At 37.0% G+C, this 24,117-nt stretch overlaps 2 protein-coding genes across 2 annotated transcripts in view; both read left to right on the top strand.

The window, feature by feature from the left end:
- The window catches only part of LOC107583928 (conserved oligomeric Golgi complex subunit 5-like), a 78,834-nt gene extending 63,588 nt beyond the window's left edge, over positions 1–15,246 (top strand). The window contains exons 15-22 of the mRNA XM_016270278.1: positions 2,266–2,376; positions 4,062–4,124; positions 5,831–5,934; positions 8,575–8,812; positions 9,749–9,825; positions 11,959–12,085; positions 12,471–12,550; positions 15,059–15,246. Coding sequence (XP_016125764.1) covers positions 2,266–2,376; positions 4,062–4,124; positions 5,831–5,934; positions 8,575–8,812; positions 9,749–9,825; positions 11,959–12,085; positions 12,471–12,550; positions 15,059–15,170 — 912 coding nt within the window. The 3' untranslated portion in view covers positions 15,171–15,246. The remainder of the gene's footprint in view (positions 1–2,265; positions 2,377–4,061; positions 4,125–5,830; positions 5,935–8,574; positions 8,813–9,748; positions 9,826–11,958; positions 12,086–12,470; positions 12,551–15,058) is intronic.
- Positions 15,247–15,465: 219 nt separating this feature from the next.
- Positions 15,466–23,918, top strand: LOC107584022 (transcription factor E2F7-like). The gene is made up of 7 exons (XM_016270427.1): positions 15,466–15,505; positions 16,649–16,807; positions 16,906–16,975; positions 17,190–17,199; positions 18,088–18,259; positions 19,519–19,841; positions 23,422–23,918. Exons 1-7 carry the CDS (start codon positions 15,466–15,468, stop codon positions 23,569–23,571), a joined length of 924 nt encoding a protein of 307 aa, XP_016125913.1. The 3' UTR covers positions 23,572–23,918.
- Positions 23,919–24,117: the final 199 nt, after the last annotated feature.

Genomic DNA, 24,117 nt, shown 5'->3' with positions numbered 1-24,117 from the left:
CGTTTCAGTTAATTCTGCTCTCCAAAGATTATGCATTTCTGAGATAGAACAAAAAAAAAATTTAAAGAGAACATTAAAGTACACATTTACCCTGTTTATTTTTTTGAAACCTGGAGATATCCAGCAATTGAAAAATGGTCATTTCCAAACAAAGTCATGAAAATATTTGTAGCGAAATTATTTTTTAAGGTGTACTCTGCTCTAAATATTTCATCATCTAGAACGAGAGCAGTCAAGCTGCTTGTAATTTTTAGTACTCATGAACACCTTGGTTAGGTTGTTTAGTTATGTTTGATTATGGATGGACAACGAATTGGGGTTAGGCAGGACAGTAGCTCTTCATTAACAGAGTTGAACATTTTTTCATTGACTATAAGGTCTCTATCAAGTAATCTAGTTTTTCCAGTTTATTTTTACAGCAAACAGACTCCATCAGTTAATGGATGGATATAAATGAAGACAAAGTGAAGGACTGTATCTCTATTGACCTCTCATATCCTTCCTGCTGTGATAATGGAATGGGACTTAAACCAACTCCGATCTACAGATTTACGCAGAGTGCACTTGCAGGGAGAATGATTTCCGAAACGTGGATAAAATTGCCGCCCAATGTGCCATATAGATGATAACCCCAGGCTTTAAGAGTGCTTCTTGCATCAGAGAACCTCTCCGTATGATTCATCTGAGCTGTAGCCTGTGTCCTGATGATGTACATTGTCACAATCCAATCAGTTGATCCCGTGGAAGCAGTTATTGCCAGCTTTCTTCAGTTCTGCTCCTTAGAAATCTTGTATGGTTTTATTTAAACGGACCAAAAAAGTGAAAATTCCGTCATTTACTTATGCACCCTCATGTTGTTCCAAACCCATAAGACGTAAGTTAATCTTTGAAACACAAATAAAAATATATATTTTTAATAAGACCTGACAGGTTTCTGTTACTCCATTGAAAGTCCAGGCAACCAAAACTTAGAAGATCCAAAAAGGTCATAAAGGCATCATAAAATAAATCAATATGAATAGAGTGGTTTAATACAAATCTTGTGAAGAGCTACGATCGCATTAAATTATAAATATTTAATTTAGTCTTTTTTGGTTACCTGGACTTTCAGTGGAGGACTAGAAACCTCCCAGGTTTCATTAAAAATATCTTCATTTATGCCTTTAAGATTAACCAAAGACTTATGGGTTTGGAACAACATATGGGTAAGAAAATGATGACAGATGTATTTTGTGGGTGAATTGTCCCTTTAAACTATAGATACAATAACTAATGGACATTCTCCCTAATGGAAGTTTTTTTTTTCTTTCAAAAATAGGTCAGTGTTTGAGTTTTAAAGTAGCTTCCTGTAATCTGGTTTAGCTGCAGGGGAAATATTTGACAACAGCACTCTTCCATGAGGATCACAGAGGTATAAAAATGTTTTTGGCAGGTTTGTCTTCAGGCAGGTTTACCACAGACCTAGGGTCGCACAGCAGTTAATTTTAGAATGGTTCATTACTGTATTGGACTGCAGATATGCACCGGAGGCTACGCTTTATTTAACATCTGGTGTGAAGTAGATACCCACCTAGAAACATCACTAGCGTTACTGCACCTTACTTGGCATCTCCACACCTGCCTCGGGAAACGTTAATTAACCGTTGCCTTGCCATTTTTAGACTGTTGCCATGGTACCCCTGCTGCCACTATCCTGTGTGGTTTTTCCTTGCAGACAATGTGTGATATTTTTTTCTCCCCAATTTTATTTCCCCAGTCCCCCACCTTTTATGAGAGGTGTGATGTCTTGGAGGTTGTGCTGCTTTTTTACGATTTCGGCTTTGAGTTGTTTTGTCTGTAGCAGTTTGTTTATGTCAGAAGGCAGCAGTGCAGCATGAATACGCGTTTGTGTGCGGTGGTTTGCTCGTGACTGAGACAACCTTTTGCTTGTTAGTTCCTGTGCTGTGGCACTGAGCTGGGCAAATCCTTCTTCTTTTTCGTCTCCCTGTTGCTCGCTCTTCAACCCACAATGCCAGCTGCTTCTGCTGTCTGAGCTCCATGGTGACACCCGTGTCTCAGCATGCTGACCGCTGTGCCACCACTGAGCAAAGCGCTTCTGACCTCAGACGAACACTGGGACATCTGGGGAAATTAGTGGGACCCTGCGGTCGCCTCGCTGTTGATGTTGACTCCTTGATTATTTACTGAGGTATTTGGCTGTGATGCTCAATATTGTTTAATCTCTCATTTTTTCTCCCTTCTTTCTTTCTTCTGTATTTCTCTCAGCTGTGTACACAAGGGGATGCCAGTCAGGTGATCGGACCCCTGACGGAGGGTCAGAGGAGAAACATTGCCGTGGTGAACTCTCTTTTCCGCCTGCAGCAAGCTGTGGCTAAAGTAAGAACACCAGCTCTCATTCAAGACACTACAGTCACTACAGGTTTATTTCACTCCACAAAGTCATTTATTCATCCTTGTGTTGTTCCAAGCCCATATAACTTACTACCTTCTAAGAAACATTGTTTCTTTTGTCTTATTTTAACAGTATTCTCGAGCTCCAAAAAATAACAAACAAACAAAAAAATGACTATAAGTACTACAAAAATGTGACCCTGAACCACAAAACCAGTCATAAGGTTCAATTTTTTAAAATTTAGATTTATATATAATCTGAAATCTGAATAAATAAGCTTTCCATTGATGCATTGTTTGTTAGAATAGGACAATATTTGGTACAACTATTTGAAAATCTGGAACCTGAGGGTGCAAAAAAAATCTAAATATTGAGAAAATCGCCTTTAAAGTTCTTAGTAATGCATATTACTAATCAAAAGTTAAGTTTTGATATATTTACGGTAGGAAATTTACAAAATATCTTCATGGAACATGATCTTTACTTAATGATCCTAATGATTTTTGGCATAAAATAAAAATCAATCATTTTGACCCATACAATGTATTTTTGATTATTGCTACAAATATACCCATGCTACTTATGACTGGTTTTGTGCTCCAGGATCACAAATAGTCCAAACGACTTCAACATATTTGAATATATACTGCTCCAAAAGACATTTAAGAGGTGTGGTAAATGGGAAGATCAAAAGGTTTGGTCTGTTCCTTGTACAAAGCTTTGAAATATGCTGATATAGCTTTCATAGCACTCAAAATATAGTCCAGAAGACCTAAGAACTACTTATATTGTCCCTATTCATTTTCATTGTATTGTAAATAGCTCTCCATACATTCAGCTAATCATCTTCCTTTGTGCTTCCCATATTAAAGAAATAAACAAGGTATGGTGAGTAAAGGGTAACTACTAACTACCCCTTTAAAACTCCAATTAAAAGAATACGAGTTATTCAGTTGGTTTGATTGGCATGTGCCAATTTTACAAAATGCAAAATGGGTCAGTCTGTCTAAATTTCTTTTCTTAGTATTTGTCTGGATAATGAGAAATCAAACCAAAGTTCTGGTTTGGCATCGCATAGATGTTTTGCCATGATGTGCTTCCTAAAGCTGTTTTATTAACAGATGATCGTAAAAATTCACTCAGCAGGATGTATGAAATCACTGTTCAACACCAAGGAAAGATTTTGTGGGGCGTTTAAATAGAAGTCAGCGTGAAATTATTATAGAGTCCTGCTGTATTAAAAAACTCCTCTATGTGTGGAAAACAGACCACCTGTCTATAAACAGCATATGGCTGCAGTGCCTTTACTCAGGAGAGAGTCTTGAAACTGCAGACTCACCACCACTCTTTTCTGTACAATATGAGTGGTGATATTTCAGAAGTGGCTTTTTTAGCACCAGCTGATGTAGTTCCCAGTCTGCCCCATTAAAAAAACATGCCAGCAGCAGCCAAAGCTTTTTCCTTGCTGGTGTGATTAATAAGGTAATAAAAAGAGATTTCTCTATGATTAAATATTTAAACTGCAGTTGATCAAAGTTTTACTGGTGAAAAGTGAAGGTGCTTGTTTCAGTAAGATTATTTTATTAGGGCCTGAACTTTGAGTGAAGACAGGAATTAATATTCAAGGGCTCTAAACATTAAATAATTGCTGACTTTGAGTTGTTTTCAGGTTATATCTGGACTGGGTACCTTCCCTCCTGCAGCAGAGCAATCACTTACAGCATCTTTAGAGGTAAAACACAAACAACAAAATTCTGTAGAATCACTACAAAGATCATATGAGGGACATCCATAATTCAGTTAATATAGCTTCTTGACAAAAATGACAGTATGCTAAAAACATCACAACTGGTCACTGGCAGTACATGTTAATAACTTAACGGGGCCTAACTACACATTGTCACATTAGTAACATTAAATACATCTTTTTGGTTTGAATATCAGCTCTAAGCAGGTAATGTCCTCTATATTCACAATATTCATTTCATGGTGCTTTTCAGCAACAAGTGCACTGCACTATTTATGCAGATAGTGTGCATGATACACCATCAAGCTGTGAGCATTTGTGCATTCGTGATAAAGATTAACAAGTGAGCACACGGGACAATGAACAAAAGGGTCAAAATTTTGATAGAGCTGCTGCAGCTGTACACAAGCACACACAGAGTCTAGAGGTGGTTTTGGAAAGTAATTGGGTAAACATTGAGCTTCTCTGAATTCAGTGCTCTGTCCCCTGAGGTAAATTGGCTATCAGATGAGTAAACTGGTCATTCTCTTCCCCTTCATCTCTTTTAAAACGAAACCTGCCGGCTGTACGGATACGCACACACGCTTTAACCCTTGATCTTAAAGTGTAAACAACAGTCCAAGGTGAAAACACTTTACCACCCGCTGTCCTCAGAGTTGAGGCAGTGCTCTCCTCCCATGTAGGGTATGTTATCTCGATATCTCTGTCCCTAATGTTTCACATGATGTGGATGTACAGTCTTGTGGCCATCTTTTGCACATGACTCATAAATCCATGAAAGCATGGTTCATTTACACTTCAGAGCACCACCTATGCCCCCTTTGGAAAGTGTGCTACTTGTCAGAGACTTATCCCAGATGCACCTCCATCACCAGCAACAAGTGCTAGTTCTGCTTCTCCCCAATCCTCATCACATCGCACTAGGAACTATTCTTTTTATATATATATATATATATTTGGGGCTTTTATGTCTTTATTGTTTGTAGAACAGTGGAGATATGACAGGAAAACATAGGGCAGAGAGAGGGAAGCAGGGTCAGCAAAGGACCATGAGTCAGGAATCGAACTCGGGTTGCCAGAGGCACAGTTGCACTACATGTGCACTAACCACAAGGCTATCTGCACCGACAGGAACTGTTCTAAACCAGAACAAAACTAAATGCAACAGAACGAAATGGGGCACCAGCACCACCCAAGATCCAGTTGCCGCTCTGAGCAAAGAATGCCAGGAAAGCTGAGTACGTGACTACCTACTTTGTTGAGAAGGAGTTTAGGAAGAAGAGATGTGCAGCGGAGATTTGCTCTTTATCTCCTGCTTGCAGGGGATTTTGCCGATGACTGGCCCTATTTGGTCAGAGAGACCTATTGGGTTTGCATTGATGTCGCTCAGAGATGGAGAGCCGGATAAGAGCCTAGGACGAGGGGGGCCATCTGCCGTGATACACGCGATGGTCAGACTGATGTCCCATCAGCAAATGTCAGGTAGTCATGGGAGGAGGGAGAGCAGGTGTTAGCGCAAGTCGCCATGCGATCATGTGAAGAAATACTACAAGAACCAATGACCATCAGAAGAACTACTCTTTCACACACGTTCAATAATGTCTGGCTGACTGATATCATGGATAATTCTGTCTCTTTTTGTTTAATTCACATTCTTTAGTTAACTTATAGTTTTTGTGTGTCTCTTGCAGTCGGTTCAGGCTCTGATGAGTAGCGCCGTTCAGCCGCTGCTAAATTCTGTTACCGACTCTGTTGAAGCAATACTCATTACTATGCACCAGGAGGATTTCTCTGGGTAAGCAAGCAACACATGCACTGTATTACTATAATATGTACTGCATACAGCTCAGTATATAATGTATATATTGCGCACCATTCCATGTAAGGCTACTCAGTCTGCATAAACGGTAGTATGTTATACTCTTAAACAACTGCAGTTGTATCCGCTTATCATCTTGAAAATTTAATATAGTTCTTTTTCAGCTTAAAGGGATAGTTCACTGAAAAATTTAAATGACCCCATGATTTACTCACCCTCAAGCCATCCTAGGTCTATATGACTTTCTTCTTTCAGACGAATACAATCGGAGTTATATTAAATAATGTTTAGACTCTTCCAAGCTTTATAATGGCAGTGAATAGTGGTCGAGATTTTGAAGCAAAATAAAGTGCATAAATTCATCATAAACCATACTCAACATGGCTCTGGGGGTTAATAAAGGCCTTCTGAGAGAAATCAATGCTTTTGTGTAAGAATAATATCCATATTTAAAATTTACAAACCATAATCTCTAGTTTACGCTAACTGTCCTATGTGCGTTCATGAGAGAAAGTCATATCTCGGCTTGAGGGTGAGGCTTTATAATGGCAGTGAATAGTGGTCGAGATTTTGAAGCAAAATAGAGTGCATAAATTCATCATAAACCATACTCAACATGGCTCTGGGGGTTAATAAAGGCCTTCTGAGAGAAATCAATGCTTTTGTGTAAGAATAATATCCATATTTAAAATTTACAAACCATAATCTCTAGCTTACGCTAACTGTCCTATGTGCGTTCATGAGAGAAAGTCATATCTCGGCTTGAGGGTGAGTAAATCATGGGGTAATTTTCATTTCTGGGTGAACTATCCCTTTAAGTGCAAAGCTTTGTGGGACACCATAATCCAAGCAGTATGGTTTTTTCTAATGGACTAGTTGTCCAAAAAAGTAGTCAACCAGTAAGTCTTATGTAAATGATTCACCTCATGCCGTGCAGCATCAGTGCTCTGCAGCTAAAAAAGTGAGAAACCTAACACTCCAGGTTTACTCAATTTTCCCATATATATTTGACCATTTCAAAATACCACACAAAACAAATGAGAGATGTCAAAATTGGGATTTATGGTTGTACAAAGACTGTGTTCTCCCCTCATGGGCTTTTTTTCAAACACTAAACATGACATTTGGGATTATGTGCCCTATTTAGTCTTGTTGAGGGCAATTATGAGACCAGGTCTCTCTTAGCTCACTATATTTCAACATAAATTCTTCCTTAAAGCTGGGACAGAGTGTAATGGGTGTGCTGTTGCCATAATTCTTTACCATTTAAAAAAGTTATGGTGACACTGTCAGTATTTCTAAGTTTGGAAATCACAATGCTATGAGGACAGGGTGATGCAATTTAATACTAGCTGCTAAATTAGTTCAGCTCCTCTTTTGAGTTTTATTATGATTTCCTTATATGTAGTCTTTAAACTTACAAATCTTCATTCAGTTATTCATGTCCTCATGCTGAAAGACTGAACCTGTGATGCCATGAGACAGTGTGAAACAGACTGCAGACACATGAACACCCTCATGATGTGGGGATGTACATGTGTGGTTTTGGCTGTTATGATGGACACATTCCCTGAAGATTGTCTTCTGCATTCATCTTTCGTTTTCTCTTGCACTTGCTCTCATTGGTTGGTCTGGGTGGTCCAGAGAATACAACAGAGAGGGATGTGCCAGCGTTTGATAACATTTAAACCGTCACCCCTATGATTCAGCGTGGCTTCTTTTGTCCACATCTCATCCCCGCAGGGCCACTGGAGTCAGGCTTGGTGGGCTTGTTTTATTTCTGTCCCTGCTGTCGGGCATTCCTGAGGGAAGACAGCAGAGAAATAAACATGCCATAGAGATGGTTTTGTCCAGAAACACCCCCAGTTTCACCCTGTGGGCAGCAGCCGCGCAAAAGCGTTTTCCTCCTTTGGAGATGAGCTAAAAGGGTGAATCTCACAAAATCAATGTCTGAGTCACATGTTAGTCCAAAATGAAAATAAATAAATATAAAAAATATATATGGCATATAAATGAAGTACTATTTATTTTTGTAAAAACATATTACTTAGTTTTTTTTTATGAAACTATTCGTATATCATGGTTGTGTTTATAATAGTGCCTCTGATGTATGCTGATTTTTTTTAATTAAAAATGATCAATCTATTATAGTATTTGTACTCCAATATAGTAAATACATGCTGTATTACAATAGTGAGAATCATAAAAAATAAGAATTATAAAAACTCACAAGATGCACAAACCCATTACGATAATGAAAATTTAAATGTGCTTAAAGCATTCAAATAAATGTTAATTGGACCCTAACACATTAATTTTTTTTATTATTATTTTGATTTCAAGGTAAAATATAAAAAATTATAAAATGACCTCCTATATGTGTAAGGAAAAACTGACTGTGACTTGCTAAAAGGCATTAACACGACCTTTCTTTTCTCACATTGTGTGTGTGTGTGGGTGTATTTCAGAAGTTCCAGTAGCTACACATTTATGATATTGATTATGTGACAAAGGAAATCAATGTGTTGCTTGTAGCTGTATACATTACAAGATTACAGTACACTACTCTTTTGTGTGTGTGTGTGTGTGTGTGTGTGTGTGTGTGCGTGCACCCAGTCCTTTACCAGCAGGTGGCCGTCTGGACGTGCCATGCTCTCTGTACATGCGTGAGCTACAGGGCTTCATTGCACGAGTGATGAATGACTACTTCCACCCGCTGCAGTGTCTGGACTTCCTTTACGATAGTACAGAGATCATCGCCCAGCGTGCCATCACCCTCTTCATCCGCCACGCCAGCCTCTTGCGCCCACTCGGAGAGGGAGGGAAGATGAGGTTGGCGGCCGACTTTGCTCAGGTGAGGAAAATGAGGGTCAGCCTTCCTCATTCGTCTCTTTTACTTAATCTGTGGCTCTCAATAATTGTCTTTTGTCCATGAATCACAAAGTAATTGGGAACTGGGGCTGTTAAGCTTCAAAATCTTCCAAAGTCTTCTGATTTCATTCATTAGCTTGCTGTGATAAAAAAAAATAGCTTAATTTAAGCATTTATCCATTAAAAAAATCACTGTAGCTCTCAAAACAAATAAATTGTACCTTTACACCAAATAATTAATTCAAAAGAAAATTTAAAAATTGTATCATCATTAACTCAACTTCATGTTGTTTAAAATCCGTATTCAGATTTCTTTCATCAGTTAAACAATGTAAATGGGAACTGTGGCTATCAAACTCCAAAATGATTTTTAAAAAAAACACCATAAAAATTGTTCTTCATTAGCTTTCTGTGAGAAACAAGCAAAATATAAGCATTCATTCACTGAAAATTCAATGTATATCTCAAATCAAATATAGACCAAATAATTAATTCAAAAGGAAAAATTCTGTCATCATTTACTCACCATCATATTGTTTCAAATCCATATTTAACTTATTTTCGACCACGAAACACAAAGTAAATTGGAAATAGGGATGTCGAGCTCCAAAATAACAACAAAAAACACCATAATCATTTTTCTTTAGCATTCAGATGTCATACATTAACTTTCTGTGAGAACAGTCAAATTCAAGCATTTATTTACTGAACACTCACTGTAGCTCTTAAATACATGGCATCTTTAGACTTGTCACATTATGTCTGACGTCACAGATGCAATGGCATTTGAGATCATTGACATCCAACCTCATGCAAAGTGTCTACATGCATCATGTTTAAGTTTTACAGTCAAGCTCTTATGTGTCAAGAAAACAATGACTCTGCATCTGAGAGTGAACATCTCATGTTCATGTTACAGATGGAGTTGGCCGTGGCTCCTCTCTGCAGACGGGTTTCAGACCTGGGGAAAGCGTACCGTCTCTTGCGATCTTTTAGGTGAGTCTTTATTTACAGTCTGGATGATGTCAGGTGACTTTATCTTCCTGTCCTCAAGTGACTGCAAGCAGCTCCTGATGTCACACACTCAGTAATTTTCTGTCTATTTTTCACACAAATGCTCTCAATTTGTGTTATCCTTTGTCCCTGTCCTTCCCCCGCTGAGACAAAGAGGTCGCCTGGAGTCGTCCCTCTGAAAATTGCTGTTAATTAACTGAGAGAGAGAGAGAGAAAAAGGAAGGTTATTAATGGAGATGCTCGTCTGATTAGCTGAGGAGAAGTCAGATGCTCTGAAGATAATGCTCTAATGCTCACCTTCCGTTGCTTCTTTGTTGTTTTTGACTCATGACAGCTCCACGTTCTTGGTCTTGATTTATCGGTGCACGTTATTCCAAATAAAAAAAAATTCTGCTGTAATCTTTCATCAGAATGTAATATCTTGTTCCACCATTTAAACCGCTTACATGTCTTTTCTGTTTCAAACTCTTTGCAAAGCTGCATTATGTATAAATGTGAACAGTGATGTGTTAGAATGTTTTTTTGGACCTGAGAGGAAGTTGGCATTTTAAGTTTTATAGTACAATGAACTGGTGTCTCATGAACAACTTAACGTTCAGATTTGATTAAGGCAGTCTCCATACTTCCTCCAGGCAATCTAATAAACACCAGTAAGGTCTCGCAGGATAGCTAATCAAATTAAACCGCTGCCATCTACGCCAGCTCTGGAAGCGACTACCATGCCTGGATCCCTCATGAGCAAGGCCCGATTCCCCACTAGCAACTTTGTTTTACTCAATGAGCGTGTGTGTATGTGTAAGCATGCAAAATGATGTCTGGCAACCACAGGGGAAAGATGTTATTACAAGAGAGCCCTAATATAATAAAGAGATGTAATTATTAATATGGAGATATTTGTCTTGTTTGATCACTGTTGAGGGACCACAGATGACAAGTGATGAAATTTCCGACTCAAACTGAGGTGCAACTTGTAAATTACATTGTTTTTTTTTTTCATACTCATAAGCTTGTTTGATTAAATATAGCCTCTCAGCTAATAGAGTACAGTGACATAGTTACCCTCTACAGTAGACATGCGTGTTTAAATTTGGAGTGGATTCATGAAGTATCTTGTGATTCTTGTGACCTTTCCTCTTTTGACTTGGGGTTACATATGAAAAGGATGTTTGCTATGGAAATAGCAGTACTACTATTACTATTGTAGAGGCTTCTGTCTTCTGCATTCTTGTTAGTGTATTGCTTTTATTGCTGGCTGAGCAAAACTGGTTACACTATTACTTACAAAGCCTTTACTTACCAAAGCAATCAGATATATGTTTTTGGCTGGTGAATGATAAAACGTATAAAATGCATAGACTTGCATTGTTTTCCATTCATGAAAATAGTGATGCAATTAAAATGGTTTAAAATAAGATTCATAATATAATAAGATTCACTCTGCGATCTCATATTGCATCTGTACTTACCGCAGCTTTTACTTACCTACAGCAAGTGATTGGATGTGTGATTTCCGGCTGGTGAACGATAACGTATAAAAAATGCATAGATTTGCATTGTTTTACACTTTTTTTAATAAAACTCATAATATAATCAGATTAACTTTACAATTTCATTATACAGTATTCAAGTACTGCATAAGTTGTACTTACCGCAGCTTGTTGAGAAGAGATGATTGCTTAGTTGAGAGTATGATTTTTGGTTGGCGAGGAGAAAATACGTATAAAAAAAAACAAAGACTTGCATTGTTTACTATTTATGAAAATAGTGGTGCAGTTAAAATTATTTAAAATAAGATTCACTCTACAATCTTATATTGTATTCAAGCACTGCACTAGCACAAAAATAAATCTAAGATTAGACTGAAACTGGGACTTTTTTTGTTACTGAAATGTCATTTGCATCTTGTCAGCAGTGAGTAGATATCTGCTGTGAACCCGCTGGAGGACGTCATATGAGCTCCACTTTAACATGTCACAGACATTTGGTGAATTTTATTTGACGTTTTTTTTCATATGCACCTACCTTTCAAATCTTCAGCATTCATTTCAGGCTCTAAATTACACCCGGATTGTGATTCCCGGTGAATATGAATATATTTGTCTGTCTCTGTTTCAGACCGCTGCTGTTTCAAACGAGTGAGCACATCGCTAGCAGTCAAGCGCTGGGAGATTTGATTCCATACAGCACCATATTGCATTTCCTGTTCACTCGTGCCCCGGCTGAACTCAAATCACCACATCAGGTATATACACACACACACACACAGTCGCACTAATGCAGAGAGATGGAAACCTCTTGGTTATAGATCCTCAAGGATTGAGGTTTTAGGTTTGGGTGTTAGTGAGCAAAAGGTTTTTGAGGCAGATCCTGTTTTATTATGCCCTTGAGCGGGGCAATTCACCTCAAGTTGCCCCATCACGACTGTCCCTGTGATTGACCTACTGTAAGCTGCTTTAGATAAAAGCTTCTGCTAAATGACACATTTCATTTTGAGTGCTCAGACTGGAAAAGATGAAGATATTTTTAGTCATTTTATAAAATGAGGGTTCTCTAAAATAGCTTTAGCATGGGCGAATTTGTAGCGCTCTTGTGTACCACTAATACTGCTTGCTTTCCCTTATAAACAGAGAGCGGAGTGGTCAATCTCTCGCTATTCTCAATGGCTGGATGACCATCCATCAGAAAAGGACCGTCTCACTCTTATTAGGTAAGATCTAAGGCTCAAAATTGCAACTCCAATTCAGCATTGCCACCGCTTTTACAATAAACCTTTCCAGTGACACCCTCTGGTGTAATGCCAGTTTGCTCTAATTTAGTTAGTAGTTTTGTTTTCAACTCTTTAACCCATCAAAATAGAAATATCAGGCTTCCCAAAATCACAGAAAACCTTGGGGCCTGTACCATGAAGCCGGATTAGCTGGCTAGCCAGGTATGTTTCAGTTTAGTTTGCACCAATCCTGGCTTTTAGGTACCATGAATGTGGCTTGGCTTTTAGTGGTGTTCATCACTGTAGTAACTTATGCGCCACAGCTAACCTACACCGGGGCAGGTTATGTTCTGGTTTAGAGATCTCAAACCAAAATTTGACCAATCAGCTTCAAGCAAAGTGACACATGTCTGACACATAGACTGTAAAAAAACATGGACGAGTCTGCGCAGTAGAGATTCGTTTGGAGCCAGAGTCTGTGCAGTAGAGATTCGTTTGGAGCCAGAGTCTGCGCTGTAGAGATTCGTTTGGAGCCAGAGTCTGCGCTGTAGAGATTCGTTTGGAGCCAGAGTCTGCGCAGTAGAGATTCGTTTGGAGCCAGAGTCTGCACAGTAGTGTCATGAGGTGGAACCGCGGTATCAAACTCCCGCCCAAACTCCTGCAGACCCAATCAACCATAATGACACGCCCCGTTTTTATAGCATCAAATTACTAGCTAAAATCAAATTTATCACAAAAACAAACAATTTAACATATATCAGCATGATGACAACTACCTTAAATGACCAAAACCATCTTTCAGAAAATTGTATTGGAATCGTAATTAATTTTTTTATTTTGACTCAAGTCCCATGCGTTTACATGGAGAGGGTGGGGTTTATGACCTGTACTGCAGCCAGCCACTAGGGGGCGATCAAAGAGCCCGCAGCTTCACTTTTCAGGACGTGTGAGGCACACCTGGTCTGACGCAATAAAGCCACTCCCCCAGTTTCTCTTACTCCAAATTAAAGGACGCTACATAGTAAACCATTTTTAAAGATAAAACTGTCTGATTTTTAGAGATGATTATTTTTTATAATTATTTGATATGATTTATATAATTATTATATCCTTAATCCATTACACAAGCTAGCTTAGTTTAATAGTAATTAAGCTTTTATTTTAAATTAATATAAACATATAGATAATATGCAATATAAATAAGTTTTAGAATCAATAGCTTTAAACATGACTACATATGAGTTTAGACTTTTAAGTGTTTTATATCTATAAATATGATCAACTCTATAAACTAACTTTACAACTTTTACTTGCACTTATATGGCTAGATGTTTTCTTTACGTTTCCCTCTTTCATGGAAAGATCGTTTCATCTCATGTAAATGTGTTTCAATTCTTCATCTTGTTCAATCTTTTAATCTTTGGTAGTGAATCGCACCGACTCTCTCACGAGAAGTGAATCACAGTTTCAAGGCATGTGATTGGCTGTTCATGACTGATGTCACTCTTTCATGTGCACACGCTCCATTAACTCAGGATCAAGCCTGAGTTGACAGAGAAAGTTAATGATCAGCTTCATGGTACCAACAAAGCCGGATTGGAGTGGTACAGTATTCCTGTAACCCTGAGTTTGTTCAGTCACCATCGTGGTACAGACCCCTGGAAATATCAGGGAATTTTAAACCAAAAATAAACAGTAAAAACAATTAAACAGTAAAAATGCATTTCTGTGGAAATAAATTGCTGTATATTGGTTTATTTATTTATATATATACAGTATGTATGTATATATATATATATATATATATATATATATATATAAACAAGTGCTGTCAAATGATAACGATTAATCGCATCCAAAATAAGTTTTTGTTTACATAATTTGTGTGTGTACTGTGTATATTTATTATGTATATATAAATACAAACACATGCATGTATATATTTAAGAATAATGTTATGTTTATATATTTAATATATTTATATATGATAGAATTTATATGAATATAAATATATACATGTAAATATTTTCAAAATATATACTGTATGTGTGTGTCTTTATTTATACATAATAAATATACACAGTACACACACATATATTATGTAAACAAAAACTTTTATTTTGGATGTGATTAATCATGATTAATCGTTTGACAGCACTAATATAAACCAATATATATATAATTATATATACATACATTCACCATATACATAATTATTGACTGTGAAAAATCACTGACATTTCTTAAGTTAATATAAAAAAAATGTATGCTCAGCTCTATAATTTTTCATTGGCAAGAAATTGCATTTTATGAGTGCAAAGTTCCAAAAAATAATTTAAAAAAATCCCTATTCATAGAAAACTCATGGTAATAATTTAGTAGTTCAGACCAGAACTGAACTTCTCTGTGCAACATCAGCATGCTCTAGTGGTGCTTTGGAGAAAATACAGCAGCCTTTCTTTGATCAGCGAAAGTAGGTAATTAAAATGTGACTTTCCTTTGTTGCAGGGGGGCGCTGGAGGCATATGTGCAGTCTGTCCGAGCCAGGCAGGGGAAGGAGTTTGCCCCGGTGTATCCCATCATGCTCCAGCTGCTGCAGAAGGCCACAAGCGTCTCATAGGATCTGCAAACAGAGCCATGTCTCATCAGAATAATGTAGACAATTCGTCATAACAATACACTTGTCTTCACCAAAAGAAGTCTTTATTATATTTCATTACATTATGATGATTATTTTGTTGAAGTCAGAAATTAATGTGTATAGGTTTACGATGTATTTTTTATGGGTTGTTTGATTATTACTGGCTTTAATAAGAATCCCTACCTTTTAAACTAATGTACACATATTTAAAAATAATCTGTTTTGCTGGGTGCAAAATTATTACTAAACACATTATGTAAATGCTGATTAAAGAATGTCTTATTCCTTCATCACAGAAGTCTCATTCATCACAGGTTTTGATTTATAACTATAACAGTTATATATCTGACGAGTTAGCTTTTCACGTATTTTCAGATACAGAAAAATTGTTTGGATAATTTTTATTGCATTTTTTGCAAGGACACTTACTATAAAATTAATGCAATGACACCTAGGCATTTTAATTGTGATTTAACTGTCCAAATACTAACCTATGTTGGTGCTAGTATACACTAGTCAACATTTGAAGTGAACCTTTCATCAATGTTGTCCTAAAACCAAAATGCGTTCTTGGCTTAGGACAACTTTGATTAACTTTCTTGATCCACTTCAAATGTTGACTATTATATATAAAACAGTAAAAGGAAAATGACAGTGTTGCTTTGAAAAAGGACATGTATTTATCACTATCATTCAATTTTAAATAACAATAGATGGCGTCCATTAATGTTGTTTGGTGAGTTTGTAAACAGAATTTAAATAGACAAACAAAACAAAAGACAGGAATACACTTTTGGATTTTTATTTAGGAAAAAAAAGAGAAAAATCATGATCGAAAGAATCCAACACTTCATGCTTGAAAATTCAACTATATTATATATATACAAGTCTTTTTGTGGCACTGGATTGCACAGTTTTCATTCAGGAGGCTTTTTTGTTCATACACATGCATGCATATACATACGCACCCATACACACAATCATTTTTGTGCTGTTTACTCCTCCTTCACTATGTTTTTGTTTGTTTTATTATTTTATGTAATTCAAAACTCCTTCCCGCTCTCCTGGAAATTTGCCGGCAGAGTGCAAGAAATGACCGTAATAATTTCTTGCACTTTAATATTGCCAAAAAGCGCATGTTCCTCAGTTTCAGCTTGTAGAAACTGGCAACACACGAACACAAATGCTGCTGTACAGTTCAACTAAATCCATTACGGCTGTCGCGAATAAAATAAAAAATGTGTTGACAGCAGCGTTAAATTTAGATCTGCTTAATGTTGCTCCATGATTTTTTATGTGTTTTTACAGTGTTGCGCATTATAACCAATTACACGCGAATCTGTTGAAAAATCATTGAAAACGTACATATTGTGCCTTTAAAAGGGTTAAACACTTGAAAATTTCTTTTAGTCTCTTCAGTGTGATTATATTGTGATTATTTGTTGCATGTCTTTTAGATTCAGACGATTTGAGAGTCTCAGCAGCTCAGATCAGCACCACCGGGGAACGACGGGAGAAGATGACGCGTCACTCCTCCTTTCAGGTCATTCCTGCACCTCCTGTCAATCAAAGGCGGATAAGCTCCGCCCCCAGCACACCTCACAGACCTTCTACAGGTGAGAGCTGAGCTGAACACTTTCCATAATCTTACAGTGTCATTTACATTTGTTGGAACTGTAGTTTAGGCAACGTTTTTTTGTGTTTGTATTTTCAGACGAGCCGGTGGATTATTCTAGGAAGAGTGTGAACACCAGCGCAGTGTGTCGACTGCGGTTTGGAGACAGGTGAGTGCAACTGTATAGAATTTGTATTTGAAGTCGTATTTAGTCGTTTACAAACACTGGCTAAAGATCTAGGCTGAAAGGTTGTAGGTTCAAACTTGAAGCAAAACCATTGTGCCCTTGATTACTAACGATGTTAATTCAGTGTTATATATATATACTACACTGAAAAAAATTCACTCAGAAATTGCTAGTAAATTTCACAAAAAATACAAAGAAATGGCAAGGTAAAACTGAATCAAACAAAGTTTTCAAGTAGAAAAACTAGTATTTTCTTATAAAATGTCCTCCAATAATGGTTTTATTTACAACTTTGAAAATTCATTTTTACAGTGCATTATGGTATTTATAATAATATTTTAAATTAGGTTTTATTTTTAGATTTCCGGTTTTCATTTCAATTCTGTTGTGCTTTTGTAATTTTTATTTAATAAAATTATTTTTTGTACCTCTATTTAGCGTTAATTTATTATTATGTCAGTTTTATTCATTTTAGTACTTAAACTTACTAATTTGAAAATTTCAAAAATCATTTTTACAGTCTATTGTAGTATTTATAATAACATTTTGAATTAGCTTTTATTTTTAGATTTTCAGTTTTAATTTTTGTTAGATTTTTCTTATTAGAACATGAATATTTAGAATTAGCTTTTTTTTCAGTAATTTGATCATTCTTATTTAGAATATATTAAAGGGTTAGTTCACCCAAAAATGAAAATTAGGCTGCATTTTACTCACCCCCGAGGCATCCTAGGTGTATATGACTTTCTTTCAGACGTATCCAGTCGGAGTTATATTAAAAATTGTCTGTGATCTTTCAAGCTGTTTAATAGCACTCAGCAGGTGTTGCATGCATCAGTCCGAAAGAACTTTTTTTTTAAAAAGCGCCCATCCATAAAAATAAAGTGTCTCACATGAGGGGGTAATAGTGATATATATATTATTGAGTATGATATGAATTGAGTATATATAAAGATACATTTTACCATGGTGAAATCACTGTAATGCACAGCCTTGAGGGGCTTATTGGTTTTATAATGGCGGCATCCACAATATGATAAACTGTCATTATGAAACCTGTAATTTGATCTCTGACTTTTGTGAATGTCTCACAGGGCGAGACTGAGAGTCTGAGCTCCAGCGCCAGAAGGTCTCCAATCTGCTCTCGAGAAGGTTCCCCGTGGGACGAGGCCTCGTTTGGGCTGATGAATGAGGAAGATGCGGGAGCACCCGGCCCTAAAGACCCCCTGCTGTCCTCTCATTACCTCTATGTTCCCAACACAGCAGGTACACAAAAACCTGAGCAGTGAATGTCATTGAGTACGTTTACATGCGCACGAATAATGCGATTATTTCCAATAATCAGAGTAAGGACTTAATCGCATTATGTTGTTTGCATGTCAAGATAAACATCTTCACTCTCGTTTACATGCAATTTCCATTATTCGTATTCGCTAAGAATTGTGATTATTTTTTACCACCATTATTCACATATGCCACTGCACAGAACAAATGATGGACTCAGAAAGAGTATAGGTGTGTTACATGGCCGCTGTTTTAATTTATTTACGTCGACAACTTGAACTCTGTTTCCTCGGTTCCCCAGAAATGCGATGCTTTCTTCACTACCATCGTTTCTAATCTGCGTATTAATGATGTCCGGTTTGCGAACGAATCGTTCTATTTAACCGGTTCTTCTTAGTGAATCGGTCGAGCCAGTTCACCAAATCGGACTGAATCGTTTGGAACAGTTCGCGTCTACAGTAAGCACTCATCCACAAATTACGTCCCCATGCGACTCCAGAATTTCACATATAGGCCTAAGCATATAGTTCATCTTCGTTATGATGCAGTTTTGGGTGTTTCATTTTTCATTTACTGAATGCTTCAAGTGCAGTTCATTATTTGTCATGCTATACGTGTGTTGTTGAAGCCATGCTCTTTTGTTTGCCGTCAAACGGTTGACCACTGCCGTGAGTGAATCCTGTCGCAAAATTTTTTATTTTATTTAGTCATTTATATATATATATATATATTATTTCATTTCCATTTAGTTTGTTGAAGTATTAAAATAACTCAAATTAAATCAAACTAAAAACTTATAAAATACCTATATAGACATAATAAATTCAGACATAATTGAACTAAAATTAAAATAAATAACAAATACAAATAATACAAATCAAATGACAGTAGTTTATCAGTAATCCTAAAAAATAACACTGCCAAACACACATGCAAAATGTGTCGAAAAGTCCTACACGATGGCAATTATTACACGACGGTGTGATTAAGGTGTATACATGTCTATACTGCACTTCAATAATGAGACTAAAATAGGGATACTCCACATGTCTTAATTCGATTTGTGTTTACTTCGAGTATGACTTTAGCCGGATTAAGGTAATCAAAATTCTCTGTTTACATGGTAGATTCTTAATTATAGTATTGTCTTAATCATCTTAAAATCGGAATATTGTTGTCCATGCAAACGTACTCCCATCTTTCTGATTACACACTCATTCTAATGATTCTAAATTCTGTAGGTCTGAACGCTTTGAACTTCCTCATGCCAGCGGGACACACACAGGGTGGCGTGCCAGCTGTTGCTATGCCGTATTTTTTGGTGCATTCGCCACTCATAGCGGGTGCAACGCCCACCTCTGGCGCAGAGGGGGCTGCCAGCAGCGGTCTGAGTTTCAGCGTGCCCACCGTGTTGTCACAGGCTCATTTTGTGATGGCAGGAGGAGCGTTTGGTGTGGCCGAAACACTGAACAGCCCTGAGCATCATGGGCACAGATTACCAGCAGCCACACTCTCGCCACAGGGACCACGAGCACAAGAAAGCCCTCAGCCAGCGCAAACACAGGTCAGTTTACTGCATACTGCTCTTTAGTGATGCACTGAATTTCTGGTTTCAGCCTGCAACAGGTAAAAATGTTAATTCCTCACTTTCAATGGCTGGATGAACTGAGATCTTTTAGTCTGTCGTTTCCCAGTTAACGTTCTCTCAAAGTTACTTTAACAGAACCTTCAAAGTTATCTGGTCTTTTAATAATATTCTCAAAATATTAGCACAAAATGTTATTGGGAATGTTTTTTAGTTGGATGTTTATCTAACGTTTTTTTAAATGTAACTACTTGTTTTAGAATGTTCAGAGAACATACAAAAGTAACATTATAAAACAGATAGTTCCGGTCCTTGATTCTGATTGGCTGAGCCACGTTCGAAGCTGTTGTAAATGACTCTACAAACATACACCTTTGTTTACATTTGTGTGTTGCTTGGCAACCTTTGTTGCACCCACAACCGATTCTGAGGAACTACATTGTTTGGCGGAAGAATAATGTTTTTATTAATATCATTACACTTTATTAGCTCTGTTTTATTTTGTGAAACCTTACTACGTATATGGAATAACCATTTTATAAAAGCAATAAGCCCCAAGAAGCTGTGGTTTACAGTGAATTTATAACAGCTAAGGGGTGTTGTTAGGCACGACGCAAAGCGGATGTTATGTTATGTTCCCTTAACCATTTTTAACATTTAAAAAAAGCACACTTTGAATGTTTAGAGAACATTCAGAAATAACGTTTTTATAACTTAATGGAAATGTTAGCAAAAGTTCTTCGAAAATGTTTTTGCAAGTTTCATTTCAGTTGATGCAAGAGCAAAACTTCACTAAAAATTATTTGTAGCACACCTGACAACTATATATATATATATATATTATTTCATTTCCATTTAGTTTGTTGAAGTATTAAAATAACTCAAATTAAATCAAACTAAAAACTTATAAAATACCTATATAGACATAATAAATTCAGACATAATTGAACTAAAATTAAAATAAATAACAAATACAAATAATACAAATCAAATGACAGTAGTTTATCAGTAATCCTAAAAAATAACACTGCCAAACACACATGCAAAATGTGTCGAAAAGTCCTACACGATGGCAATTATTACACGACGGTGTGATTAAGGTGTATACATGTCTATACTGCACTTCAATAATGAGACTAAAATAGGGATACTCCACATGTCTTAATTCGATTTGTGTTTACTTCGAGTATGACTTTAGCCGGATTAAGGTAATCAAAATTCTCTGTTTACATGGTAGATTCTTAATTATAGTATTGTCTTAATCGTGTTAAAATCGGAATATTGTTGTCCATGTAAACGTACTCCCATCTTTCTGATTACACACTCATTCTAATGATTCTAAATTCTGTAGGTCTGAACGCTTTGAACTTCCTCATGCCAGCGGGACACACACAGGGTGGCGTGCCAGCTGTTGCTATGCCGTATTTTTTGGTGCATTCGCCACTCATAGCGGGTGCAACGCCCACCTCTGGCGCAGAGGGGGCTGCCAGCAGCGGTCTGAGTTTCAGCGTGCCCACCGTGTTGTCACAGGCTCATTTTGTGATGGCAGGAGGAGCGTTTGGTGTGGCCGAAACACTGAACAGCCCTGAGCATCATGGGCACAGATTACCAGCAGCCACACTCTCGCCACAGGGACCACGAGCACAAGAAAGCCCTCAGCCAGCGCAAACACAGGTCAGTTTACTGCATACTGCTCTTTAGTGATGCACTGAATTTCTGGTTTCAGCCTGCAACAGGTAAAAATGTTAATTCCTCACTTTCAATGGCTGGATGAACTGAGATCTTTTAGTCTGTCGTTTCCCAGTTAACGTTCTCTCAAAGTTACTTTAACAGAACCTTCAAAGTTATCTGGTCTTTTAATAATATTCTCAAAATATTAGCACAAAATGTTATTGGGAATGTTTTTTAGTTGGATGTTTATCTAACGTTTTTTTAAATGTAACTACTTGTTTTAGAATGTTCAGAGAACATACAAAAGTAACATTATAAAACAGATAGTTCCGGTCCTTGATTCTGATTGGCTGAGCCACGTTCGAAGCTGTTGTAAATGACTCTACAAACATACACCTTTGTTTACATTTGTGTGTTGCTTGGCAACCTTTGTTGCACCCACAACCGATTCTGAGGAGCTACATTGTTTGGCGGAAGAATAATGTTTTTATTAATATCATTACACTTTATTAGCTCTGTTTTATTTTGTGAAACCTTACTACGTATATGGAATAACCATTTTATAAAAGCAATAAGCCCCAAGAAGCTGTGGTTTACAGTGAATTTATAACAGCTAAGGGGTGTTGTTAGGCACGACGCAAAGCGGATGTTATGTTATGTTCCCTTAACCATTTTTAACATTTAAAAAAAGCACACTTTGAATGTTTAGAGAACATTCAGAAATAACGTTTTTATAACTTAATGGAAATGTTAGCAAAAGTTCTTCGAAAATGTTTTTGCAAGTTTCATTTCAGTTGATGCAAGAGCAAAACTTCACTAAAAATTATTTGTAGCACACCTGACAACTAATAATCGCAATTATTTTATATGAAACAAAATCTCAGCTTTTAAATTTTGCAAGTTATTTATCAACATTCAAACCATAAATGTGGTTTTGACGCTCTTTAATGTGGCGTGACCGATCACTGTAGCACCTCAGTACGAGCGGCACATACACCGATCATCTCTTCCTCTTTAACTACTAGTTAAGCACAAAATAAACATGGATGAGCATCAGGTGTTCAAAGAAACAAAACAACTTACTGAAATGATTAATGTCTCACGTAATCGCTCAATCAGTTTCAAACGCTGAAAGATGCTGCTAAAACAGCCTCTAAACAATGCTTTACTTCAAAGTCCATAAACTCAATAGTTGGGAAAAAATAATTCTACAGAGGAGGATTTTGATAACCATATTCATTATACTTAACCTGTCGTGTTCATTATTTGATGTAAGTTTGAATAAATCTATCTTGAAAACAAGTTTTTTGGAGTAGAAACATAATTATATCATTAAAAAGTTGATATTAAACTGCCTTTTGTGCAATTTAAATTTAGTGTTGATTATTAAATAAATATAATCAAATAATTTGATTGAATCATTATCAAATCAACTTTATTTTCAGTTTTTGGCTAAATGAAAACTTCTACTAATCATTTTGGTGCATCATTACTGTTTAAAAAAGATAATAATATTGTCACGTGTATGTTCCCGTTTAGTTCCTGTTTTCCTTATTTGGTCCTTCCTGTTCCTGTCCTCTTTGTATGAATTTGGTTCCAGCTGTGTTTGTTTAATTAGCCAATTTGCTCCCAGGTGTGTCCCATTGGTGTCTGTGTATTTATAGTGAGTCCCGTTCTGAGTTTCTTTGTCCGGAATTGTTTAGGTCCCCTCCTTGTGCTACGTGTGATTCCCTGAAGAAGAATCTTAAACGCCTTTGTTTTGTACTCCTGGTCTCCTCGTTCCTCACTCCTCACAGTAGCAACCCGTGACAAATATGCAATGACAAACATGTGAAATGGTAGTACATTTTATGTAGTGTTTCTGACCTTCTCACTTCTGCTATTTCAGACTCCTGTGACACCAAAGGAAGCGGCAGTGGGGTCCAAATCTTTCTTCGAGACGCCTGGAGCTTTTGGGTCTCTCAGCACACCACCGGCGGCACGCAAAAGAGGCTCCGCCCAGAGGAGGCTGAACATCGGACACGCCTCAGCCAATTAAACTAGCCGCTGCGTTTGTGTCATTATGTTTTCATGCTTCTGTGGTGCTCGAGTGCCAAAGACAGAAACAGCATTACACGGCAAAATTTGACTTGAAATAATTCTCATGAAATGAACATTTCCTGTTTAGTAACTAGTGAACATCAGAATAAGAGGGCAGATACTAGTGTGATATTGGAAATAGTCTGTTACACACTCTTGTGGCTGTTTTCCCGCCACCACTTTTGATAGTATTTTGGAGTTCTTTTGACATCCCACCAGTATATCACCTGATTTTGTTTACTGTTATTATTTATTAAAGTAATCCAGAGGCTAAAATCAACAATCCAGCTTTAGCACTACGTATTTAAAAATAAAAATGAACGAAGTCTGGATTGGCTTCTGAGAAAAAAACTACACAGATCTGCTCTATAGTATGTTCACTATCACAGGTAAACAGTTTGTAGAAGTGTCTTATTGGTGAAGCCGACATGCCTTAGAAATGTATTTGGTACGTGATGCCTTCACCACAGAATGAGTGAATTCTGAGTGTATTTGGGATAAAGAA

The sequence above is a fragment of the Sinocyclocheilus grahami genome, unplaced genomic scaffold (genome assembly GCF_001515645.1).
Source record: "Sinocyclocheilus grahami isolate Dianchi unplaced genomic scaffold, SAMN03320097.WGS_v1.1 scaffold56.1, whole genome shotgun sequence".
In the NCBI taxonomy this organism is placed as follows: Eukaryota; Metazoa; Chordata; class Actinopteri; order Cypriniformes; family Cyprinidae; genus Sinocyclocheilus; species Sinocyclocheilus grahami.
Note: the sequence above shows the minus strand (reverse complement) of the source record. Positions and strands in the feature narration are given on the sequence as shown.